Raw genomic sequence first — 25,148 nt, 5'->3', positions numbered from 1 at the left:
GGAATATTTAAAAAAATTCAATCAAAAATTGTTTTTGAAATTCAAAAAGCTTTAAGGCCATAGATTTTTTCTTTGAAATTCGAAAGCTGAAGTTAGAAAACAAGTCAATTTTTTTTCTGTTTCACTGCTTTCATGACTCTTTTCCAACTTTTTGTTTGGGTCTGTTTTGTGGTTTCTAAACTTAGCGTGAAAAAAAATGAAAAACACTTTATTAAAATTTTCAGTCGGCGGAACACAAAAATCAAAACGTTATCGCCTATATTTATTTCTTTGTTTACACTAGCCAACTTTAGTGTGGTAGTGTTATAGTACGACTCTTCTTTTTTCTAACCTAAGTCGCAAATATTGGTACCACTACTGGAGAACCTTTACAGCTTTTTGATAGCATGTGCTTTGACGTTCGATTAGAAATAAGTTAACGCAGTTGATGCATTTTTCATTGTTCAAACGAATCGAAAAAAGCTATTTGCTTCAAATATCATTACAAACATAAAAACTCGGTTTCAGAAATTTTCCAATTCTATATATCTCGTAATATTTTTGAAATGCTTAATTTATACAAAATTTTTATACAAGTTTTTATGTAAATGAACAACATTTGATTGTTTCAGATTTGGCGAGGAGACGGCGCGCATTCAGCTCATGATCTCCGCTAAATTGGACCAAAAAGCGAAAGCCAAGGAGGAAAGGAAAGAGCAAAGAGAAAAGTCAGGAACAGACAAATCCCGCATCCAGTCTTGCTTTGATTCGACCGGAAACAGCGAGATGATCCAGCCGTACACTAGTAGCCAGTCTAGTGTGGACACGATCGATGGTCACGAGCAGGATGACGTCAGGTTGTCTCTGAACAACTCGATGATGACTGGAAAGAGTCAAAGTGTGGATAATTTGAGGTTAGTAATCTAAATATGAAGTAATGAAGTATATATAAAGTAATCTGAATAATGGATAGTGTCAGCTATCACTTCTAACCATAGTGTAGGAAGTGGGAAATTTTATAAAATTTCAAAACTTTGTTGACCTTTCGGGGTGGTAATGTTATCGAGTTCCGAACAAGGGGTGGAAGGAACAAATTACTGATCGTTGCTAAAAAAAGTTGGCTAAATAAATTTGTTGCACTTAATTGTTTCAGGCGATAGAAGGACACTTGTATTGGTATGAAACTGAGATCTCTCCTAAACAAAATTCACCTAATCTTTGTTATCAAATGCGCGGTTTCAAAGAGACGCGTTTTATCTCAACGGTATAATTTTTTAATCAAGATCAAGTTTTACTCTGATTTTTTTTTTCATTACAGAAGTCTGGATTCTGTTTTCTTATTTCTTATCCGATGCAGCAAAAATAGCATCCGCCTTTGCTTTACATTGTGTACACTTGCGAGAGCAAGTGTCTTGTAATCGGCAACTAGACTTTTTTTTCCAAACAACTTTTCTTACAAGAAATTGCACTTCCTTTAATATTGAACCTTAACAGCTTCCAACTTCCTTCCTAGTTGACCTAGAGGCTTTTGCACCTTAAGGTCTGGATCTTGAGTCCCGGCAGGACCTTTTTTTCCATTATGTATGAAATAGAATTTTTTTCGGCCTGCTAAGTTTTGTCAGCTTGGGTGCCACATCGTTGATTTTTCTTGTGCTGCAAGCAAATGTCTTGGTAGTTGCAAGTGTTGTTCATTGTAGTTTCAAGGGTGACATTTAAGTTCTAAAAATTTTTTCTAAAGTTCTTTTCTTTTCGGCTCAACTGGTCTGCTCAAAGATTGTCGGCTTTGTTTCCGCTTCTGAATTTGTTTCTGTTGCGAATTTAAAATTCAAATGACCTTCTTGACTTGTTATCTTAGAATTTCTGTTTGATAAAAATAGATTTTGCGAAAATTTATGGAAGTAGGTTTTCTTATATCATTTTTTGGAAACGTTTTCATTGTTTTTAAGAGTAATGAACGTAGTGAGTTCTCTTATATAGGTCTTGCTGGTTTTTGTTTGGTTTTTTTTTGTCAGGAAAAAGTCTTAGAATTTGTTCACGCTCAATTTTGATTTTTCGCGGTTTGAGTTGTGATTTCTTTTCAAGTTCAGTGCATTTGCATTGTTAAAAAAAGGCAAACACTCTATCGAACAGCAAAAGTGTAAAGGTCATAAAAAAGGTGATTGACTTCTAATTTCGAAAATCCCAGCGAAATAAAAACTTTACCGATTGATCCAGTTTTCTCAAGATGGGTTAGTTTTAACAAAAAGTGTCCATCATAAATTGTTCTACAAATTCAAAGAGCTGTAAGGGCATCTATTTTTTTCGAAATTCAAAAGTTGAAGGTTTTTGAAAAAAAACAAGTCAGTTTTTTTTTCAGTTTCCTTGCGTTCATTACTCTTTTCCAACTCTCAGTTGGCTATGTTTGCAAAAATTTAGTTTTTCTTAAAAACTACTTAGCGATTTTAAAAGACCGCCTTCTTTGAAAAGTCTGTGAGGAAGTATTTGGCTCTTTTTCCCCCGCCTGCGAATTTTGACAAGTTAGATTATTGTTTGCGTTATCCGATTGTTATGAAAATTGACATGTGGATTAACTAAGTTATGACAAACATATTTGGTCTTCATACTTGTAAAACGACTAGTTGCACCATGAAATTTATTATAATGCGAGGTCGGGGGAGGAGAAAAACATTGTCCTTGGAAAATTTCCACACGTATTTTAGTAGAGAAACAACTAACATTATGGGTAAAGTCCAATTTTTGAAATTACCCATTTCAACCCGCATCAAAATAACGAATTCAAGAAATATCATGCAGATACTTCCAGCTTAGATTGGGCCTCAAGGTTTCTTTAATCGAGACGTACGAAAGTTTTCCATTTTTTCGACTTATGTTTTTTTACGTTTTTGTTGTATCGCAAGTGATTTAGAGTCTCGCACACTATCCACTCATTCACGCAAGCTTAACAACCGACAAACACTAGCCACGAATAAAGCAGCACTGATAAAACACTAGTCACAAACAAAGCTAACTTTGCATGTAACAAATCGCAAAGAATAAAGCCACTTAATGTATAAATTAAGAGGTTCAAAAAACTGCGAAATAATTTGTTAGAAAATTTCTGAAACCGAGTTTTCATTATTGTTATGTTGTTTGAAACAAATCACTTTTTTCGATTCATTTGATGAATTTAAAATGCATCAACTGTGTTAACTTATTACTATTGGAATATCAAAGCACATGCTATCAAAAAGCTGTAAAGGTGCCCCACCATTATTGGGGTGCCGCACCATAAAAGTGCCGCACCAATTTTGCGGCTTAGGTTGGAAAAAGGAAGTTCATACTAATACACATTGCTTCGCAAGTGTAAACAAGTGTTAATTGTTTTCTTGAAATTTGAAGAGTTTGAAGGGCATCATTTTTTTGTCTTTGAATGTTTTTTTTAACGTTTGTATTGTATCGCAAGAGGTGTGAAGCTCGGCTTCGCCTCTATATAAATCGCATTCCTCTGATGAAACTCTGGATTTTATTGGTTACTAATTACAAACTGATGCTTAAACCCGGGATTAGTTTTTTAAGCGGTTGGTAACTTAAAAATATGTATCATAGGAGGGATAGTTAGCCGAATTCGAAGTGTCTTTGTAGGAATGTGTCTTTCTCTCTCGAGAGTATGAAGAGTGCAGAAGTTGTAGGCCACTGTACAGACAAAAGTCTAGATGGATGCTGTGACACCGAGCAACTAAGTGAGCAGAGCAAACGAGACGAATCAATTGACAATCAGCAGTGTAAAAAGGTAAACGAGGTTATTTAATTTATTCGTACAAAATAGCAAACATAAATGAGTTCCAAATTATAACGTGCTCATGACCGAAGAGACCAGTTTCGATCAAAATAATAATTCCAAAGGTGAAATTTAAACACAAAATTGTTTGAGATATTGACTCCCTGAATGCAGAAGTTTTAACATATCTACGTTTTGAATTAGCTAGTGTTATCAAATCGGAACATACTTCTGGAAAATTCAAAACCTAGAAAATTCAAATTAAGCTACAGGTTTTGTTACAATGTACTTTTGAACTTGCAGTGCTCTTTGAACTTTTTTCATCTGAGCAAAACACGCTTTTCGAAAACCAAAGGCAATTTGTGCAAAAAAAACACTGTTGATCTCAAAGTGGTCCTAAAGTTTGAGAATTTCCAGCTGAATAAAAATTTATCTAATTAACCAGTGTTCTCAATATGGGTCAACTTTATCAAACAAGTGTCAATTTTTTTTCTTGAAATTTGAAGAGATTGAAGGACATCATTTTTTTTATGTCTTTGAAAACGTTTTGATCAAAATATGTTTTTTTGTATTGTGGCAGGCGTATTGTCATGCGATCATTTTTTCTCAACGCTATCGTGTTCATTGTCAATTATATAAATAAATCTGCGGTGGCTAAAGAGATTGGAACTTGAGGAGGCCCGAGCTGGAATCTCGCAATGTCTTTTTTTACTTTTGGTATTTGATGGTAGTTATTTTCCTTCAGCCCTTTTATGAGAGTTTTGTCGTTTTGTTTGCAATGAACGAGGTGAAGACAGGTTTTCAAAGACAGTGATAGGTTTTCAGTTTGTTTTAAGATAAATTCTGAAAATTTTATCACGCTCAAATTTGATTATTTGAGGTTTGTCTTCCATTTTTTTTAAAGATTTATTCAAATTTATTATCAGAAAATCTGGACTGATTTCTATTTTTAGTTTGATAGTTGACTGTTTGATTTCAATGAAACCGGAATTGGTCTGCTCCGTATATTGAATTTCTCAGAATCAGTATTTCTGGATCACTAAGTTCAATAATAAATTTTTCACTTTTCGAAATGTTTTTTTTTGGCCAAGTTCTATTTTTGAAACTTTCGTGTTTGTTGATTATGTTTCAGCAAATTAAGTAGATTCCTCGCAATTAGCTTATTGCTGTTGCAATGTTTTTGGTGTTTTCTTTCAAAAGCTTAAAAGTTAGATATAGTTTTTGGCATACTGTTGGCAATATTTTTCCAGTCAACGAATTTAAAATACTGACTTTGCTGCTTGTTTTTATCGTGTGATGCCATAACTTAGTCATTTTCGATTTCAAGTTTACTGGAAACTTTTTTAATGCAAGTGGTTCGTCCGTTACCGGCCTCTTCGCAGTGAGACGAGGCCCATAAAAACGTGATATTGTTGATTTTGTTTAGGGCTTTCCAGATCTTGATTCCGCATTCTGAATCTTGGCTTTCTGGTACTTAGGCGAGTTTTTCTATTGAGGATTCGGAGTCTGTCATTGTTTTTACCTTTTTGCCTCATTGTGTTCTTCATGTGTGCTGACGTACTCAAGTGCCATGCGGATGACTGTATTTCTGCTTGTTACGACGAGCAGAGCCGGCCTGCTGGGGTTCTCATTATGGTTCTCCAGACTGTCAAGACGTCGATAATGTACGGTTCTTCCTCTTTGATCTTTTCCAGGAAGATCATCAGTTTGTTTTCGTTGTTCGTATTTGTCTTGAATTTTCAGCGAGGGCGAATCTGAAGTTGATGTTAGTGTTGGTTGTATTGCAGGGAGGGGGGGCGGTGCTGTGTTGAGTTGATTCTCGGGCGAATATGTCTAGTTCGCTGACGGGGGCGAGCTCCTTTGCCATTCTTCTCCGGAAACCACGGAACTGTGTGTGCGTCAGCGGCTTCCTCGTTACCGGGGGAATCGTGACTTCTGCTTTTAAGACGAGGTTTGGTCGTGCTGTTGGTGGTGCAAGGTGATCACTCGGTTGTTAATCAGCTAAAGGTCGCTAAAAGGTCGCTACTTCTGTGGGAGTCGCTATTTTTGGTGTGTACTACTTGTTTGCTTGATTACTAGTTTATACATTACCAAATTTTTCCAGATGCCACGGGCAAAACTAAACTGACACAGGAAGTTTTGAGTTTTTAAAAATTGGAAATTTTGAAAGATTTAAGGAAGTTTTGAAAAATTGAGCTTAGGTAAGGTCGCTAAAGCGTCGCTATTAGTACTTTTCTATGAGGTCGCTACTTTTTTTTCATAAGAGTGGTCACCCTGAGTAGGTGTCTTGGGGGATTCGCAGCATGCGCTCGCGGAGGCAGGCTATGCTGCTCTCTCCTGGCTGACGTGTCTCACTGGCGGAAGGTCAACGCAGGGGCGGAAATCTGGTAACTCCGAGGCAACCAGTGATAACTCTGGCACAGTTGTTCTGTTAAGCTTCAATGACATCCGCATAGTCGGCGTCTGCTCTAGTGATGTCGATGTTGGCGCTGCAGAGATTGTTCTCGGAGCTACCGGTGGAGCGACCCGAGATGGCTGTGAGGTCTCTTCGTCTAGTAGCCATTCTCAGTTTGACCTCTTTGGTGCGAGCAGAGAAGGTAAGCTGACAGTCTAACGTTAGGCCAAGGGGATTTTATTCGGCGAGTCTGGGGTCCTTCTCTTGTTGTTGTTTTCCTTCGGATTGAGCGTGAAGTTGGTAAAGCAGCACTTGTCCTTGCTAAGGCTGAATTTCCACTTGGCGCACCAGTGTTCAATGAGGCCTAAGGCTGGTTGAACACTGGCAGCGGCGGGATCGAGGAACCTGTCCGTTCCGAGAACAGCAGTGTCCGCGAAGAGGCTGAGCTCGGCGTCGGGGTGGTCTCTTGGACGAGAAAGCTGAGTAGCTCAGTCAAAGGAGAGAGGAGGAGAACCCTGGGGAAGTCCTTCTGTGAACACACGGAGGTGGATAAGGGTGTTTTTCCAGTTCACGCCCGCTCTCCGGTCAATCAGGAACTCTTTCATCCACTGTACCATGCAAATGGGGACCCCGAAGTTGCCTAGATTCTCGGGCGTCTGCTTTCCTGGCCGAAAAAGGCTAGGTGTTTTCATAAGCAGTCCGTGTCATGCGGCTGGCAAGCCCGCAACAAGTATTTTAAGTATCAGCCCGACGACATTATCGGCTTTCGTTCTGCACTTAGACACATTCTCTTGGTTATTCTTCTCTAAGAGTAGCCTCGTTACACTATTCAAAATTTCTGCGCCTCTTTAAAATTCCTCCTAGTTTAGAATTACTGCCCCAAATTTTTCACCTAAAAACAATGGAAAAACCCCGTCGACGAAAATCTATGGAAACTTTCTGAATGTGAGTTAGTTAATTTCACACGTTCTCCGAAACAGTTTGTGCCTCTGGCCTTTCATAGTTATCAAAATGTTGGAACGCAATAGACAGAACTTCTTAAAAGACCAAATTACCCTTTTCGTAAGCAAAAGCTGAAGAGTGGCAAAACTTTAGGAGAGACAGAATTAATTTCACAGAGCAATATTTTTATTTTGACTAAATTTTGTATGTAATTTTGTTATTTCGATGTTTCAGACATCCTTTAGACCAGGGGAGGATCTAGGATTTTCTCGAGGTGGGGTTGGATTTTCAAAAAATGTCGAAAATTTTGGCCTCTTTTTTTCGACCAAATTGATTTTTAGTTCTCCTATATTACTATAAAGCCCCATTTTTACCAAATTTTCTGGGCCGCCGGCAGAGTTTTGAAAGAAGAGGCCAAAAAAGCGTTTTCAGGCAATTTTTGGAAAATGTTGATCGAAAAATCGCGTTTTTTCGCCGCGCGCTCCCCCTCAAAAATAGTATATATTGGCGCCTTTAGAAAAATTTTAGGATCCGTCACCAGAAAATTTTAGGGTCGGCATGGGGTGGAATTCCTGAGAGGGGAACACCCCCTGCTTGAGACACAGTTTCTGACTGGAAAATTAGCCATTAACAAATTTATCGGACAACGTATTAAATTTCTGAAATAATTCTGCCCTTCAAATTTAATTGAGACCAAAATACTTCTTTCAAGATCGTGTTTGCTTTTTTGTCGGCGTTTCATTTTTGTTTTGCTCTGAAATACAGTGCTGATTTAAATTAACCGGATAAAACGCGTTAAACTTGAAATTTAAAACGCGTTTTTCTCAAATTGGGTTGAGTTTAGGTAGGTGAAAACTTATGAAGACAAAACTTGCTTAAAATTTTAGCAGAATTAATATGGTGTAATTTGTTTTGCGAAATTCGGGCCCAAAATTTTACCACAAAAATGGGTCATTTTGGCTTTTCTTAGTTAATCAAAAATTACGCCAAAAATACCCAGTCGATCTCAGACATAATTATACCAAAGTGAGCCCCTTACGTAGCCCAACAAACTTTAAGAATGGTATATTCTCCAAAAAAAATTTGCAAATCGTTTAAAAATTGTTTTTAAATAAAAAGTTGCTGTTTTATACAGTAAAAACGACCTTTTTTGTCTATCAAACAAAAATAAATTAGCTTATACAATGTTTTGGAGAATATACCCTTCTTAAAGTTTGTTCGGCTATGTAGGGGCGGTGCTGTGTTGAGTTGATTCTCGGGCGAATATGTCTAGTTCGCTGACGCGGGCGAGCTCCTTTGCCATTCTTCTCCGGAAACCACGGAACTGTGTGTGCGTCAGCGGCTTCCTCGTTACCGGGGGAATCGTGACTTCTGCTTTTAAGACGAGGTTTGGTCGTGCTGTTGGTGGTGCAGTAGGTGCAAGGTGATCACTCGGTTGTTAATCAGCTAAAGGTCGCTAAAAGGTCGCTACTTCTGTGGAAGTCGCTATTTTTGGTGTGTACTACTTGTTTGCTTGATTACTAGTTTATACATTACCAAATTTTTCCAGATGTCACGGGCAAAACTAAACTGACCCAGGAAGTTTTGAGCTTTAAAAAATTTGAAATTTTGAAAGATTTCAGGAAGTTTTGAAAAATTGAGCTTAGGTAAGGTCGCCAAAATGTCGCTATTAGTACTTTTCTATGAGGTCGCTACTTTTTTTCATAAGAGTGGTCACCCTGAGTAGGTGTCTTGGGGGATTCGCAGCATGCGCTCGCGGAGGCAGGCTATGCTGCTCTCTCCTGGCTGACGTGTCTCATTGGCGGAAGTTCAACGCAGGGGCGGAAATCTGGTAACTCCGAGGCAACCAGTGATAACTCTGGCACAGTTGTTCTGTTAAGCTTCAATGACATCCCGGGCATAGTCGGCGTCTGCTCTAGTGATGTCGATGTTGGCTCTGCAGAGATTGTTTATCGGAGCTACCGGTGGAGCGACCCGAGATGGCTGTGAGGTCTCTTCGTCTAGTAGCCATTCTCAGTTTGACCTCTTTGGTGCGAGCAGAGAAGGTAAGCTGACAGTCCAACGTTAGGCCAAGGGGATTTTATTCGGCGAGTCTGGGGTCCTTCTCTTGTTGTTGTTTTCCTTCGGATTGAGCGTGAAGTTGGTAAAGCAGCACTTGTCCTTGCTAAGGCTGAATTTCCACTTGGCGCACCAGTGTTCAATGAGGCCTAAGGCTGGTTGAACACTGGCAGCGGCGGGATCGAGGAACCTGTCCGTTCCGAGAACAGCAGTGTCCGCGAAGAGGCTGAGCTCGGCGTCGGGGTGGTCTCTTGGACGAGAAAGCTGAGTAGCTCAGTCAAAGGAGAGAGGAGGAGAACCCTGGGGAAGTCCTTCTGTGAACACACGGAGGTGGATAAGGGTGTTTTTCCAGTTCACGCCCGCTCTCCGGTCAATCAGGAACTCTTTCATCCACTGTACCATGCAAATGGGGACCCCGAAGTTGCCTAGATTCTCGGGCGTCTGCTTTCCTGGCCGAAAAAGGCTAGGTGTTTTCATAAGCAGTCCGTGTCATGCGGCTGGCAAGCCCGCAACAAGTATTTTAAGTATCAGCCCGACGACATTATCGGCTTTCGTTCTGCACTTAGACACATTCTCTTGGTTATTCTTCTCTAAGAGTAGCCTCGTTACACTATTCAAAATTTCTGCGCCTCTTTAAAATTCCTCCTAGTTTAGAATTACTGCCCCAAATTTTTCACCTAAAAACAATGGAAAAACCCCGTCGACGAAAATCTATGGAAACTTTCTGAATGTGAGTTAGTTAATTCCACACGTTCTCCGAAACAGTTTGTGCCTCTGGCCTTTCATAGTTATCAAAATGTTGGAACGCAATAGACAGAACTTCTTAAAAGACCAAATTACCCTTTTCGTAAGCAAAAGCTGAAGAGTGGCAAAACTTTAGGAGAGACAGAATTAATTTCACAGAGCAATATTTTTATTTTGACTAAATTTTGTATGTAATTTTGTTATTTCGATGTTTCAGACATCCTTTAGACCAGGGGAGGATCTAGGATTTTCTCGAGGTGGGGTTGGATTTTCAAAAAATGTCGAAAATTTTGGCCTCTTTTTTTCGACCAAATTGATTTTTAGTTCTCCTATATTACTATAAAGCCCCATTTTTACTAAATTTTCTGGGCCGCCGGTAGAGTTTTGAAAGAAGAGGCCAAAAAAGCGTTTTCAGGCAATTTTTGGAAAATGTTGATCGAAAAATCGCGTTTTTTCGCCGCGCGCTCCCCCTCAAATATAGTATATATTGGCGCCTTTGGAAAAATTTTAGGATCCGTCTCCAGAAAATTTTAGGGTCGGCATGGGGTGGAATTCCTGAGAGGGGAACACCCCCCTGCTTGAGACACAGTTTCTGACTGGAAAATTAGCCATTAACAAATTTATCGGACAACGTATTAAATTTCTGAAATAATTCTGCCCTTCAAATTTAATTGAGACCAAAATACTTCTTTCAAGATCGTGTTTGCTTTTTTGTCGGCGTTTCATTTTTGTTTTGCTCTGAAATACAGTGCTGATTTAAATTAACCGGATAAAACGCGTTAAACTTGAAATTTAAAACGCGTTTTTCTCAAATTGGGTTGAGTTTAGGTAGGTGAAAACTTATGAAGACAAAACTTGCTTAAAATTTTAGCAGAATTAATATGGTGTAATTTGTTTTGCGAAATTCGGGCCCAAAATTTTACCACAAAAATGGGTCATTTTGGCTTTTCTTAGTTAATCAAAAATTACGCCAAAAATACCCAGTCGATCTCAGACATAATTATACCAAAGTGAGCCCCTTACGTAGCCCAACAAACTTTAAGAATGGTATATTCTCCAAAAAAAATTTGCAAATCGTTTAAAAATTGTTTTTAAATAAAAAGTTGCTGTTTTATACAGTAAAAACGACCTTTTTTGTCTATTAAACAAAAATAAATTAGCTTATACAATGTTTTGGAGAATATACCCTTCTTAAAGTTTGTTGGGCTATGTAGGAGGCTTCTTGTGATATAACTTTCTCATCAATTAACCTAGTAGTTTCAGTGTAATTCTTGATTAATTGAAAAAAGCCAAAATGACCCATTTTTGGGATAAAATTTTGGTTGAGAATTTCGGAGAAAACATTGCACCATTTTAATTCTGATGAAATTCTAAGCAACTTTGGTACTGTTCACTTTTTGTCTAATCTTAACCCAATTGGAGAAAAATGTTTTTGAAAACTCAAGTTTTGTTCATTTTGTCCGGATAATTTAAATCAGCACTGTATTGCATGTCAAATCATTATTGAATGAGAAAATTTTTTGATTTGTGCTCTTGAAATAAAGCAAAACTGAAATTCTCCGAAAAATCGCAATCATTTTGCATTGCTTTTTTGACCGTTCAAATGAAGTTTTGAAAATTCGATTGCAGTTTTACCGCCATTGCATTGTCAGAACTTTTTCAAAAATTTAAAACCTTGTCCGATAATTTTGTTAAAAGCTAAAATTAGGCTATTTGCTCTTTTAATTAATTCTGTCTGCAACTCTCTATTTAATTAGTAGTAGCAAAAAGTAAGAACCGACAAAATTGATTAACACTAAATTTAGAAAGCAATCCGCCAGTTGTCTTGGACAGTTTTCAGGTGAACTTGACATACTTGTTTGTCTAGAAAAATAGCTTCTGCATGCAAAGATTGTCCGAAAAAGGTGTTTAAATAATGTCTGTTTCAACTTTTTGAAAATGGGCAGTTTTTAAGGTGAAAATTATGTCTCAAGGTCACTTGAAAATTGCATGCTCAATTTGTTAGATGGCAGATTGCTCTTTTTATTTAATTGTGTATTCCAAATTTTAGAAATTCTCTGTAGATCCTTCCTCCGCTACAATTAGTAGCAACAAGTTGTAACATGCATAACTAATAAAAAAAGAGCAATCTGCCGATTTTGAGTACATTTTGCAGCAAAAGTTAGTTTTTAAAAAGTTTTCAGTTGTCTGAAAAATTAGCTTTTGCATGTAGAAAAATAGGTCAAATGCTCTTTTTAATTAATTTAGTCTGCTCTTTAGTCTGCTCCAATTTTTTGCACATCTCTATAATTAGTATAGAGAGTTGCATAAAGTTCGGACAGACAGAATTAATTAAAAAGAGCAACTGTCTAGAAATCATCGGAAATTAAAACTGAAATAAACATAACGTCGAAAGTTCATAAAGCAGAGTTTCGCTCAAAACCTATAACATCGGCGGCCAATTGCATCCGAAGCGTCGAATAAAAAAACCTTGAAACAGGAAAATTATTGCTCAGGGTGGCTAATGTTTTTCTGCGATTAGTTTCCAAATATTGAATAATATGATCATCGTAACTTCCGTTTCCGTTTAATTTTTTTGCGCGGCCTAATCTGTTTTTTTTTGCAGTTGAAAATAACTCTAGATTTCGATTTTTTACCTAATTTTGCTAACTGTTCCATAGTAAAATCTGGATGTTCATCGCATTATTTAAAAATAAGGCTAGCATAATCATCGAATAATCGACAATCTCGCATTTTGAATTTGGTCTGACAAAAAATTCAAGGTTGCTGGGCTTCAGATTTTGCATGCAAAAAAGCGTCGAAAAGCACTGATTGCTCATTTTAATTAATTCTGTCTGTCCGAACTTTTTGCTACTAATTATAGCAAAAAAATTGGACAGACAAATATAATTGAAAAGAGCAATTGACCCATTTGAAAAAATTTTGCATGCAAAACCTAATTTTTCAGTTCAAATTTGTGATCTCAAGGTTGTCTGAAAAACAAAATTGCTCGCAAAAATCTGCCTTAATGTAACAATTGCTCTTTTTAATTAGCCAATGACCTATTTCAGAAAAGCTAATGCAAAAGCTAATTTTTCAGACAAATTATGACTCAAGGTCACCTTAAAACATGAGTTGATATGCAAAAAATGCTCGAAGTTGGCACATGGTTTTTTAAAATTATTTCTGTCTGTTCCAACTTTTTGCTACTTTTTATATATAACTAAACATTTTGTCTGGGAATGTTTTTCGCAATCAAACTTATTAGTTTAGTTCGAATCCTGAGGTTTTGCTGAATTGTTTTGTCTGTAGCGAATTCACAAGAAAATATATAATCGATAATCAGCTGCGTCAGTTAATTGAAGCTGTTCTCGAAATTTCATATGCGTTACTAAATTTTAACCATTCAATTGTTATATTTACTTTATTTTTGGTTTCTGCTGTTGACTTAATGATATAAAATTTGCTGCTGATTTTAATTGAGTTTTGTTAAACGTGCGGTCAGATCTCTTATCGCGTTTAATTGAACAGTTTGTTTTTACTATTTGGTTTTCACTGTATGTTGACAAATCATGGGCCAGTATTGCAATCCGATTTATGAAAAACTGGGTGAAAGTTCGACTAAATTAATCATAGTGAAAGAAAAATTAAACTGCGAATTGTGATTGTGAATAGCACTTTCGTTTTTTTTTGTATTTATCTGTTTGCGTTACTCACAGTCCAATTATGGTCGGTGATTGAAATATTTTCGTAAGTATTGATAGATATCGATTTATTGTAATATATGTGGAGATTTGTAGTGAATCCAGCTTGCGTCGGACTACCTTCGCTCGGACTGAACACGTCACGAAACAGATTATTCTAGAAGGAAAAATTGACCGCGCTTAAGGTTAAATAAAAAAGTATCGAGAGCCATGTTCCACAACTGTATGAAAACTCAATATTATTGAGGGAATAGGAGATCAAGATTCAATTAAATTCAAATTTTCCAGGAAATTAGTTATTATTGTTCCGACTTTCGATACGAAAGTAACGGAATATTTGTGCTCGGGGTGGGTTTTTTTTCTTCAGACAAATTTCGACTTTTTAACTAGCCATTTTTGACCGAATTTTTTTATATCATTCAAAAGGTATTGTTGTCTTGAGCTCAAATTTGAAAAGATATTCCACCTGTGATCATTTTTCGTAAAGTTATGAGGGTTTAAAGATTGCCATTTTGACCAATTTGGGACAATTAACGCGCAATATAATTCGCGCTATTAACGCGTAAGCGGAGATTTAATCCGTCTCATAAATCGTTCCAAATTGGTTGAACGAAGCTTATTTGCCATAATTGATTTGTTACAAGGAACGAAATTTATCTTTTTGTACTTTATATGGCGTGTGGGGGGATGATTTTCATAAAAAATTTCAAATTTTAGAAAAAAATTTCATTTCATTTCATTTACTTTTTTTATGTATTACTGCTGCTCAATAAACCTTAAAAGGCAGTCGGAAGATTCAGGGCTTCGCCCTGATACGAGCAGTCTTGTTGATATTTTCAGTTTCTTTATGACTCTGAACAAAAATTTACTTCGTGTGTTCGGCATTTTTTGTCCCCGGAACTAAAAAAATATATTGTAGCGAAGCTTTTCATACCGGTCAATTTTTTTCAATGAAAACGGCAGTGGAGCGGTGTTGAAGTAGTTAGGTCTCCGCCTCTTAATAGAAAGGTCAGGTATTCGAGGTCCACTATGTATGATCCGTGTTCGTTCCTTGAGGGTGAGATAATATAACCCAGCCCAGAAAAATAGCGAAGAAAGTGCATGTATATCTCAGCTAGGGGCACAACAGCGGTTCTCTGAAGAGCTGAACAGCTATGTTGGTCATTTTCTTTGTGGATAAATGTCTTAATCTCATTGCCAACTCTAATTTGGACTTTTTATTACTTGTAATCGGGAACTAGACTTATTCCATCAAATAATTTGAAACAAATCGTCAGAAACTGACCTTCTATAATAAAACCCCAATAGATTTCAGAAAGCTACGTTGTTAGTGTCGAGGTAACGTGCTGATTGGAGATACAAAGGCCAGGAGTTCGATTCCCAGAGAGTCATTGGTTCAAAGGTCGATAACAGTTTTAACTGATAGGCTGCAGTTCAGCAAGCTTGAATTGCAATGAAAAAAATATAAAATTTTCAACTTTTGAAGGAGTTATCTTTTATGTTGAATGAAAGTCTTTATGACCTATGGAAGCATTGTTTTAACTTCTCTAACGAGCACAATGTTTAAGGAAGCTTGGATAGAACTTTAAAGAATCATTCAGGGCAACCATAGAGCTCAATGTTTAAGTGGCTGAGTTTCTATAAGAACTTAAATCATTTTAAATTCTGGAATATTCTAGAATTCTTTTTGAACAAAGCACAGAACTCTTTAAACTAGTTGAACTCAATTCAGCTTCAATGCTAGGCAGTCACTGCCCACTTTTTTCCTGAAAAAATGTGTTTACAGGTTCATTTCAGTCTGAAACTAATCAACTAAAAACAGCAACCGCCATGCTTAGAATAAATAAAAGTTTCATAATTTGAATAGCTTATCTAGAATATTTTATGTTTTGCCAACTGATTCGCTCTATTAAACAACCTGAAGTTGTTCAAAGTTTGTTTGCTTGAAAAGCTTGCAAACAAAAACTTTAAACTGCATAAAAACATTCGGTCTAAGAAACGGCTTGAAGTATTTTAAAGTTTCATAGCTTGAATAGCTTACTTAGAAAAACTACAGTTTGGGCGAAATGTTGTGGTCTGAAAAAGCTTGAATTATTTCAAAGTTTCATAGCTTGAATGGTTTGCTTGAGAAAAATTAGATTTTTCGCGGATCGATCAGCGCTATGAAGTATTTAGAAATGTTTCAAAGTTTCATAGCTTGATTGGCTACCATAGAGAAAGTTGAAATTTTTGCCATCCGATTTGCTTCGTTCTTAAGATAAATAGCTAGAATAGCTTGCTTAGAAAACTTGAACTTAAGGCGAACCGATTCAGTCTATGAAATAACATGAAATTTATTTCAAAGTTTCATAGCTTGCTTAGAAAAACATGAATTTTTCGCCTTCATGAATTTAACTTGAAATCTTCAAAGTTTCGTAGCTGGATAAGCTTGCTCTGAAAAATTTACCATTTAACCGATTTGTCCTATGAAACTAAAATTTTTAAACCGGTTTAAGAAATGGCTTAACTTGAAATTGTTTGAAGTTTCTTTGCTTGAATAGCTTGATCAGAACAACTATTTTGTTTGCGTGCTGATTATCTACTGGAAACGAGCTTGCTAGTTAATTTAAAAAGTCATCTTAAAACTTTTTAGCTATTTTCCATATCTCGTTTAGTTTTTCTAGTTCTTCATCTTTTAATTGTTTGTTTTCTTTTAAAAAATTTCCATATTGTTTTTGTCCAGCTAATATGGATGTAATTTTTGGGTACATTCAATGATGAACGTACATTCAATGATGATTTGAGTTGAAAAAATTCAATGGTGAACATTCTTTTATTTCATTGGTTGTTTATCCTTCAACAGTGGGTTCTGTCTTGTCAAGTTTTTTTTCGAAACACTTTGAACACTTTAGCGCATTACATCAAAGTTCAAAGCGTTGATTGGAGTCAGATTGAACTAGTTACTTATTAAACTTGCGAAAGCAAATGTTTTGTTATCGGGAACTAGTCTTTTTTCCTTGAACAAGTTTTCTTACTTACTTGAGCAGAAACCAGTTGAGCCGAAAAAAATGATTCCACTAAAAAGTACCACCCGAAAACTTCAGCAGATAATTGAAAGTCCGACTATTCAATTTTAAGCGGAAAAAAATTCATGTTTATACCTTCCGAAAAAAACAAGGTCCGGCCGGAATTCGAACCCCGGCTTAACGATGCCAAAGCGACGACGTTCCCTCTAGGCTAAGTGCGAAGGTTTACCACTTGACTGCAGCGGCAATTGAATGGTGCAATAAAATAGCTCCAAAGCTCAAAGTTGGTAGAATTAAAAATGACAATATGATAGTAAAATATTGAAAGGAAAGCTCGAGTGATAGTAATATTGGGTCATGGTACAATCGCGATTCGGTTCTTTGAGTCACGTGCACTTTATCGAGCTATATTTTACCCATTAATTCCGAAACAATTTGCGCCACATGTGCTTATCTTTGAAATTGTAAGCAGGTGTTTTGTCTGTTGAACAGATCCAGCAACAGAAGTTCCCAAATGTGGGTCGATCTATCTCGTGTAGGGAACAGAAGCCAGGAACTAATTTGGAGAAGAGGGAATTAGTGAGGTTGAAGAGAAGAATCAAACGATTGCATAAGAGTGTGGACCAGATATCGAATACTTCCTCGTCGAACAATCACACGAAAGCAGGCATGACGCCGTCAACATCTACGTCCAGGTTCGAACCCCGATCGTGACTTTTTTAAATGTGTCTTTTTTCAGCAATCAGCATATGTACTAAATTTAGACGATAATCTAGGTTGAATTTTAAAAGCTGAAATACCAGCTGCTTTAGATAATTGCTTTTTTAAGAGTAATGAACGTAGTATCTAACGTTAAATAGGTCTTGATGATTTTTTTTCAGGAAAAAGTCTTAAAGTTTGTATACGCTTAATTTTGATTTTTCGCGGTTTAACTTGTGATTTTTTTAAGTTTCAATGCATTTCTATTGTTCAAAGGAAGGAAATCTCGACTATCGACCGGCAAAAGTGAAAATGTCACGAAAAACGTGATCTACTTCTTATTTCGAAAATGGAAATTAGTTATCAGATTTCCTAGCGAAATATTAAATTTACCTATTGATCCAGTTTTCTCAAATTGGGTTAATTTTTACGAAAAGTGTCCATCATAAATAGTTCTACAAATTCAGAGAGCTTTAAGGCTATCTATTTTTTTTTCTTCAAAAATTCGTAAGTTGAAGGTTTTTAAAAAACAAGACACGATTTTTTTCAGTTTCCTTGCGTTCATTGCTCTTCCAACTGTCAGTTGGCTATATTTTAGTTTTGTAAGTTTCGGTTACTACTTATGAAGGATAAATTTCATCTCATTGTCAAAAAACTTAATTAGTAAGAGCTGTTTAAATTTATCCTTCTTAAGTTTTTTTGACAATGAGATGAAATTGTATAACTAGGCTATTTAATTATGCATAAGCTGCCTAGATCATATCGTAAGTACGTTCAAAGCAGTAAAGAAGCTAAGATCCGGTGCCACAAAATACACTTGGCTGAACTTTTTTTAGACCATTGAACTAGTTCGTGTTTCACTGCTATCATTTTGAAACTACACATTGGTTAATAATCGGGTTTATGACTACTAATCCAACAAATTCGTGTTTGTTTCAGTTCGAACGCGAAAGCCGTGGGTGCGAATCTGAATCAAAACCTAGTCTTCCATCCGCTAACAAAAGACACCACAAGTGCCTCGAGACCAAACTCAAGTGTCTTAACATCCCAATCAAGACAAGGGCAGATGATGAACAAATATCAACAGATGGTGAATAGAATCCAGATTTTACCCAATAGAGTGATGGGAAAAGAGGCGATTGAAGGGAAGTTAGACGCAGAGAGTCTGAACTCAGCTGGCACTTCAGATTCCTCAGACCGACTCAATTCTTCGTTAGACGAACGGGTGAGAGTTGTTATAATTTCTGTTTTCATTTATAAAATGGTAGATCCAATTTTCATTCAAGGATAAATGGAAATGGACGGATACATGTACTCATTTCAAGCTATGGGATCTGCTAGTTTCAACCATGCCAGTTTTAAGCTATGGGATCTTAGGTTACAAAAACTCTAGGATCTTATGGAATATCCTTCTCCAAAATTATAAACTCGAAACAGAAACTACAATTTTTCTTTTTTCGTGATTGGGATTTTATATTATGTTAGCTTGCTATGAATATGATTGCCAAGTGGTCCTTTTGACCAAGAGGCACACAGTTTCATGTGTATTTTGGCTCTAAATTTTACTTATGTTTGTTCCTGATCTCTATTTGCGAATCCATGAACAAAATGAACATTATCTCTGCGCTTATTCTATTGTGATTTGTGAATGTTAGCTAGTTGAGTTTACTCCTGCCTTTTGAGTTGGTGTAATTTGTTGCTCGTGTGGCTTTCAGGTGCGTGACAAGATATACCATATGTTTGGAGTGGCGAAGAGTTTGGAGGATCTGAATTGTGACTCAGCAAACGAGACATCAAGCGAAGGTGAGTGGAAAAATCGTTGCGATTTTGTTAAATGAAGGAAGTTAATTTAAACTTGAAAAGGGCTAGGCATTTTTGTTAACTCCAATGTTTGCTCGCGCCTTTTTTTTGTTTTTTGCAGAATTTTTTTTTGAAAAATCAAAATTTCTTATTTGGAGAAACTTTTCCGGGGATTGCTCGGGAAGCTTTTTTCAGAATTTGAAAAAATTCAGTTTACAAAATGCTCGATAAATAGATGCCAACAGATGTTTTCCTGATGTTTTCAATTATTCTGTTTTGTGTGAAAAGTGAAGATGATCGAACTTGTTCTTGGTTTTCGATTTATCCAAGCAAGAGTAATTGAAGCAACCGCAAAGATTGTTGATATATTATTAGAAGCTACCAAGACCATTGTTTGCTTGATCTATTGATTTTGTACCAAGTAAGACAACCATATTCATCAATTTATGCAGTAACAAATTTTATGACAAGAAAAAGTCGAACTGATAGGGTACTGGCATGCTCAATGCACCTAATTCAGATGAACCAGTTGACATAATTAGTCATAATTTTATTAACCAGCATGGGAAAAAATAAATGGCGAAGTTGCAGCAAAAGAAAGTTTTCATGTGGCGTAAATCGTAGGAAAAGAATATCAACTTATGGATCGGTCACAGTGTTGAACGTTTACCATATCAATATCGACGATACAAGTGATTTCAAATCCGACTACTCCGATGCCGAATTTATTGACAAGGAAGAATTGAAATCATCATCGCCTGCAAATGTTAAATTTACTTCAGGGCTGGAAAGGGTTGATCACAAGGATCTTGATTCGCTGGACGAACCGGATGGAATTCAGAATGCAAGTCTCGAGAAAGGGAAATTGACGAATACTCGAGGTGGTATTCGGCAGCGGTCGGGAGCATTTGACAACGAAGCGGCATGTGACTCACAGTCGGTTGGGAGAGATAGTGCGCTCTCCTTAAATCAGGTATTTTTTCATAGTCATTAAAGAAATTTTGATGCCTATCTCTCAAAATTTATTAAGAGTAATGAAATGTTGTGAAGACTCTTATATAGGTCTTGTTGATTTTTTTTGTTTTAGGAAAAAGTCTTAAAATATTGATGCTCTTAGGTATAATGCATTTTTTGAGTTCAATTACAATTCATCTGCAAACGTAACTAGCACTCTCCGAATACGAACGTGGAAATGGCGCGAAAAAACGTGAACGATTTCTAGTTTCGAAAGTGGAATTTTTTTTTTAAAATTTAAGGTTTCCCAGCGGAATAGAAACTTTACCTATTGATCCAGTTTTCTCAAGTTGGGTTCATGTTTTCAAAAAAGCGCCGGTCATAAATTTTTCTAGAAATTCAAAGAGCTTAAAGGGCATCTATTTTTTTCTTTGAAATTCGAACTTTGAGATTTTTTCAAGAAAATCAGTTTTCTTTTGTTTACTTGCGTTCATTACATTTTAAAATCTTTGATTGGCTATTTGTTGGAGTTGATGGACGTAGTTAAGACTCTTATATATGTCATGATTTTTTTTAAGGAAAATTTGTTCAGGCTCAAATTTACTTATTTCGCGCTTAGTGTCAGTTTCTTTTTAATTTCAGTTCACGGCACTATCGGACAGCGAAAGTGTAAAGGCCACGATGAACGTGATTGACTTCTAGATTCAAAAATGGAATTTTATCAGATTTCCCAGCGAAATTAAAATTAAAAAAAATGATCTAGTTTTCTCAAATTGGGTTTATTTTATCACATAAGTGTTAACCATAAATTATTCTAGAAATTCAAAGAGCTCTATGGCGATCCAGTTTTTTCATAGAAAGTCGACAGCTGAGACATGAAAACAAGTAAGTTTTCTTGCGTTCTTTGACATTTTTCCAATAGTCTGTTGGCTATGTTTTTAAGTGTAATTTTCGACGATTGCAGTGAAGAATTTTATATAGATAATGTTTTCTCGTTTTTAAAGAGAAAATCTGAAAAGTAGTTAACATTCAAATTTGATTTTTCTCGGTTTGACTTCTGAGTCTCTCTTTTTTTTAAAGTCCACTTTGATTTTCAATTGCTAAACGAGATGGAAAGTGTGCTCTCCATTGACAAATTTTCAAATGGTGCAAAAATTGTAAATGAATTTTTGTTTCAAATGAGTTGAATATTTAGATTTCCCAACGCAATTTAAAATTACTGTTGCTCCAGTGTTCTCTAGTTATATCAAAAGGGTGTCAACAAAAGAATGCAAAAGTTGAAACGCTTCAACGTGATATTTTTTCATCTGAAAGTTGGACATTATTCAAATCTATTTTTTTTTGGTTTTAACTTTAATTAAGTTGCTTTTCTATGTTTTTTTGTAATTTATAATTGGCAGTCTTGCTAAAAGGGTATGATTCAACAATTTGTTTTGCGAAAATTTATTGATATTCCCCAACAAACTAGAACTCCGACGTAATTTAAATAAGTTACGGTTTTCTTTTTTGGTTCGTTGATTGGGTATTGTAATGGGAGGAAGCGAGTTCTTTTTCAATCAATATTCATTTTTATTGAGACAAAAGTTGCTCTTTGCGACACCTATTGCACGAGGTAATTTTCCATGTAAGTAATATATTGCTCATGATGGCGATAGAATTTCAATCTGTGCAGTTTCTTGGATGCTAGTTTTCTATAAAAAAAAACATTTACAATTTTTTTTCTTTGAGAACTTTGAGAAAATGTTCTATTTATATATCAGGACCAGGGCGGTAACAACAGCGTATCGTCTGTAGCATCAACCAGTGACATGAACAGAATCCAGAGCGTGCAGTCCGAAGACGAGCGAATCATGATTGTGGCATTACATGTGGGACTCAAAACGAGACAAATTGAAGGTTGGAATCAGATGAGCTAAGAAATCTGTTTTACACTTTCGAATATAACCTTCTGAAAGAAAGCCAGCGAAAAAAGATAAACTACAAAATATGTTTTATTGCAAAGAGCAGGGTTGGCATTTGATTGAATTTCTACCATCGTTTCTCCGAGTTTATTTACTTACTTTTTAATTGATTGTTTACTCACACAAGCGTCTGTTTTAGAATACGGCTTCTCTTTTTTCAAACCCTAAGTCACTTAACTTTTTTCGCTTTTTTTAATTGGTAATTTGTAGTAGAAATATTTTATCCGTTTTTAATCATAGGATAATTTGTAACCTCTTAGAGACAGCTACGACAGTTGGCTGAGCTAGGAAGACAAATGATTCATAATATTTTCATTTTTCATAGCTTTTTCACCGATGATTGTATTTTTGCAGTTTTAAAGCCCCCTGTTGCACTTTTTTTTGCTATGCTGGCAAACTTTGGCTCCGTGTTTATACAGTCCTCGAATCTTTTCAGGCGGAGGAGTGCAGTATAGTCCAGTAACAATCACATCATATCCTCACAAAGACATCATAGACCCTAAAGAGCGTCCATTTTTTGCCCACGTGCCCAATTTCTGCTTCCCAGACGCAGGGGGTTCCGAACCCCCGAAGCAGACCGAACTCGACGAAACTTACTCTTTCATATTCACGGATGACAAAGGAGCTCAGATGTTTGGATACTGTCGTCGCATTTGGCCTGATGATGCGCTGGGTTCTCCTAATAAAAGTGGAAGAGTTTCGGTTGTGTCGGCTACGAGTACGCAAAGTGCGACTAGTGGTATGTCTAAACTGCACGATGAAGATTTACCGACTGTGTATTGTATCATCAGTCAGCAGCGCTGTTTCGAATTGTTCGATAAGGTAAGTAATAAGAAATTTTTTTCTACAAAATAGCAAAATTTTGCGCTGAATTATCCACAGCGACGCTATTTCGGGTGTTAAGAGTACGTACATCAGCTTCAAAGCAGGTTAAAATTGGTAACACGATTTTTCCGCATCGACTGAAATCCCCTCATTTTTCTCTTGAAGCATTTGAAACTTTATTCCTAGATATGAACATTTAAGCAAGGGTATTGCAATCGGGTATTAGACTTTTTCCCGTAAATAATTTTGCTCACATGACTCATCTCATCTGTGCTTCTGGACTCATCTCTAGTGTTTCATTATTAATTCAAATTTGTTAGGGTTTGCGGCTCTTGTAGCGTGGAGGTAACGAGTACGCCTGGGACGCAAAGGGCCGTAGTATGAATCTGAGCAGGACCTGTTTTTTTATAAACGAGAAATGTTTAAAAAAATTTTCGGCCTCATGTCTTCTTATTTTTTATCGGCTTAGTTCCCACGTCTTAGAATCGTTTTGACTGCTGCAAGCAATTTTCATTAATTTTGCCCCTACAGTTTTGGTTTACTGGAATTTAAAATATTTTTTGCCCAAATTATTCCGGCATATTTTTTATCGGCTTAGTGACCTAGTTGTGGGTCATTTCAAGGGAAACACAATTTTACGTTCCCCTCCGCATTTCTTAAGTGAGTTGCGCTTTTACTGCTCGATTTGTTGAAATTACTTTGTTTTTTTTTGGCTTAATAGGTTTCGGCGTGTTTTATATCGGCTTAGAAGCCTCCTGTTGCGTCGTTAGATGTACAAAAAAAGTTTTTGTGAACCTGTGTGCGTTATGTGGGGAAGAGGGACGTAAAAATTATTAATTAGTTTTGAATGAAAAGAAAAAGTTTCGGCTTGAAGAGTTTCGGCTAAGATGTTAATCACCGCTTGGTTAATTTTGTTCCGATGCTAATTTTGCATTCTATTGTTCGGGCATGTTTCGTCACAACTATTTTCATTCATTTTTTTAGATCTAGTTGTATCGCAAGTGGTGCGAAGCTCAGCTTCGCCTCTGTGTTAAAAATGTTTTTTCATTAATTATGAATCATAATCTTGAAGCGGAAGTTCGTAACAGGCAACAATCCGTAACATGCGAAAATTGATAACAAGCGACAATTCGTAACAAAAATTTAAGGGGCAAATAGTAATTTATGCGCACTATTCCTCTTGTGCCGAATGAAAGCGAAGCGGAGCAAGCTTTTTTTACTTGCCAATGCCTTGTTACGAATTGCCGCTTGCTACGAATTGTCGCCTGTTACGAATTGTAACCCTTCCAATCATAATAGCCATGTTTGTGCGAAGCCTGACGTCGAAAAAACTTAGTTGACATAAAAGATCAGAAATATATAATTGTTTGTAGATCTGTAGCGAGTTGAAGACACTTAAGAAAGAGATCCACATCTTCACCTTCTTGCAGTCCCTCTACGAGTGTGCGACCCCCTCGCCCGGAAACAGCATCAAGGTCAAGTATCCCTTCTACATCAGACATCCACACATGCGGGAGGGGGAGACTACATTGGAGATCACCAGGAGCTACAAGGTATGAGGAACACAACACCTTCAAGGCTAAGAAACACAACTGACCAGAGCCTTTCTAAGAGTCGATGAACCTAGTTCAGACTCTTGTATAGGTCGTGATGATTTTTTATTTCGTTTTTTGTTGGGAACTTACGCTCAAATTTGCTTTTTAGTGGTTTTACTTTTGCTCTAAACAAGGAGATATTTCGAAGGACCTGGTGGTTTTGTTTCTTTATGTGCAGTTGATCTTAATCTTCAGATGAACAAAACAACCATCCCCTTTTTCAGGACACGCTGTACGAACACGTGAACCTACACTGCCTGCCTCTATACATGGAGGCGAAAAATCTAGTGATGGTGTTCGCCTCTCTCCTGCTGGAGAGGAAAGTGTGGCTGTGGAGCTCCAAGTTGAATGTGCTCTCCTCATGCGCGATGGCACTACACGCACTCTTGTATCCATTCAAATGGGAACATGTGTTTGTGCCCATGACCAGGTCTGCTGCTTTCTAAAAAGATACCCTTTTTGTTCGACTCATGTACCGCCGTTGCAGCGAAATCCACCGTCATTCCTTGCGTTGACTTCGCGTTGAGCTAACCTAATTAAATGTTCAAGAAAATTCAGTAAATGGTGATTTCGTGACACTGATACGTGTTTTTTGTAGACTATTTTCCTTGCAATATTCATCGAATCAAATTTATAAAATTACCAGGAAAATTACCAGGAAAATTTTCAAAATAATGTATTGGAGTATAGAGCTGAAAAATGTTCAAATTTGTAAAACAAACACAAATGTTTCATAAAATTTTTGAACGTA

At 36.6% G+C, this 25,148-nt stretch overlaps 1 protein-coding gene across 5 annotated transcripts in view; it reads left to right on the top strand.

The window, feature by feature from the left end:
• Positions 1-25,148, top strand: part of LOC134850921 (mucin-3B-like) — a 69,021-nt gene that overhangs the window by 40,620 nt on the left and 3,253 nt on the right. For all 5 annotated transcript variants that reach the window (XM_063866725.1, XM_063866723.1, XM_063866727.1 and 2 more), the window contains 10 exons: positions 612-893; positions 3,601-3,748; positions 17,056-17,258; positions 18,202-18,487; positions 18,978-19,065; positions 19,845-20,035; positions 21,777-21,912; positions 22,414-22,799; positions 24,176-24,355; positions 24,622-24,827. In XM_063866725.1, the coding sequence (XP_063722795.1) occupies positions 612-893; positions 3,601-3,748; positions 17,056-17,258; positions 18,202-18,487; positions 18,978-19,065; positions 19,845-20,035; positions 21,777-21,912; positions 22,414-22,799; positions 24,176-24,355; positions 24,622-24,827 (2,106 nt within the window). The remainder of the gene's footprint in view (positions 1-611; positions 894-3,600; positions 3,749-17,055; positions 17,259-18,201; positions 18,488-18,977; positions 19,066-19,844; positions 20,036-21,776; positions 21,913-22,413; positions 22,800-24,175; positions 24,356-24,621; positions 24,828-25,148) is intronic.

This window comes from Symsagittifera roscoffensis, chromosome 7 (genome assembly GCF_963678635.1).
Source record: "Symsagittifera roscoffensis chromosome 7, txSymRosc1.1, whole genome shotgun sequence".
NCBI lineage: Eukaryota > Metazoa > Xenacoelomorpha > Acoela > Convolutidae > Symsagittifera > Symsagittifera roscoffensis.
The sequence above is the reverse complement of the archived record's forward strand: the minus strand, read 5'-3'. Positions and strand labels throughout refer to the sequence as shown.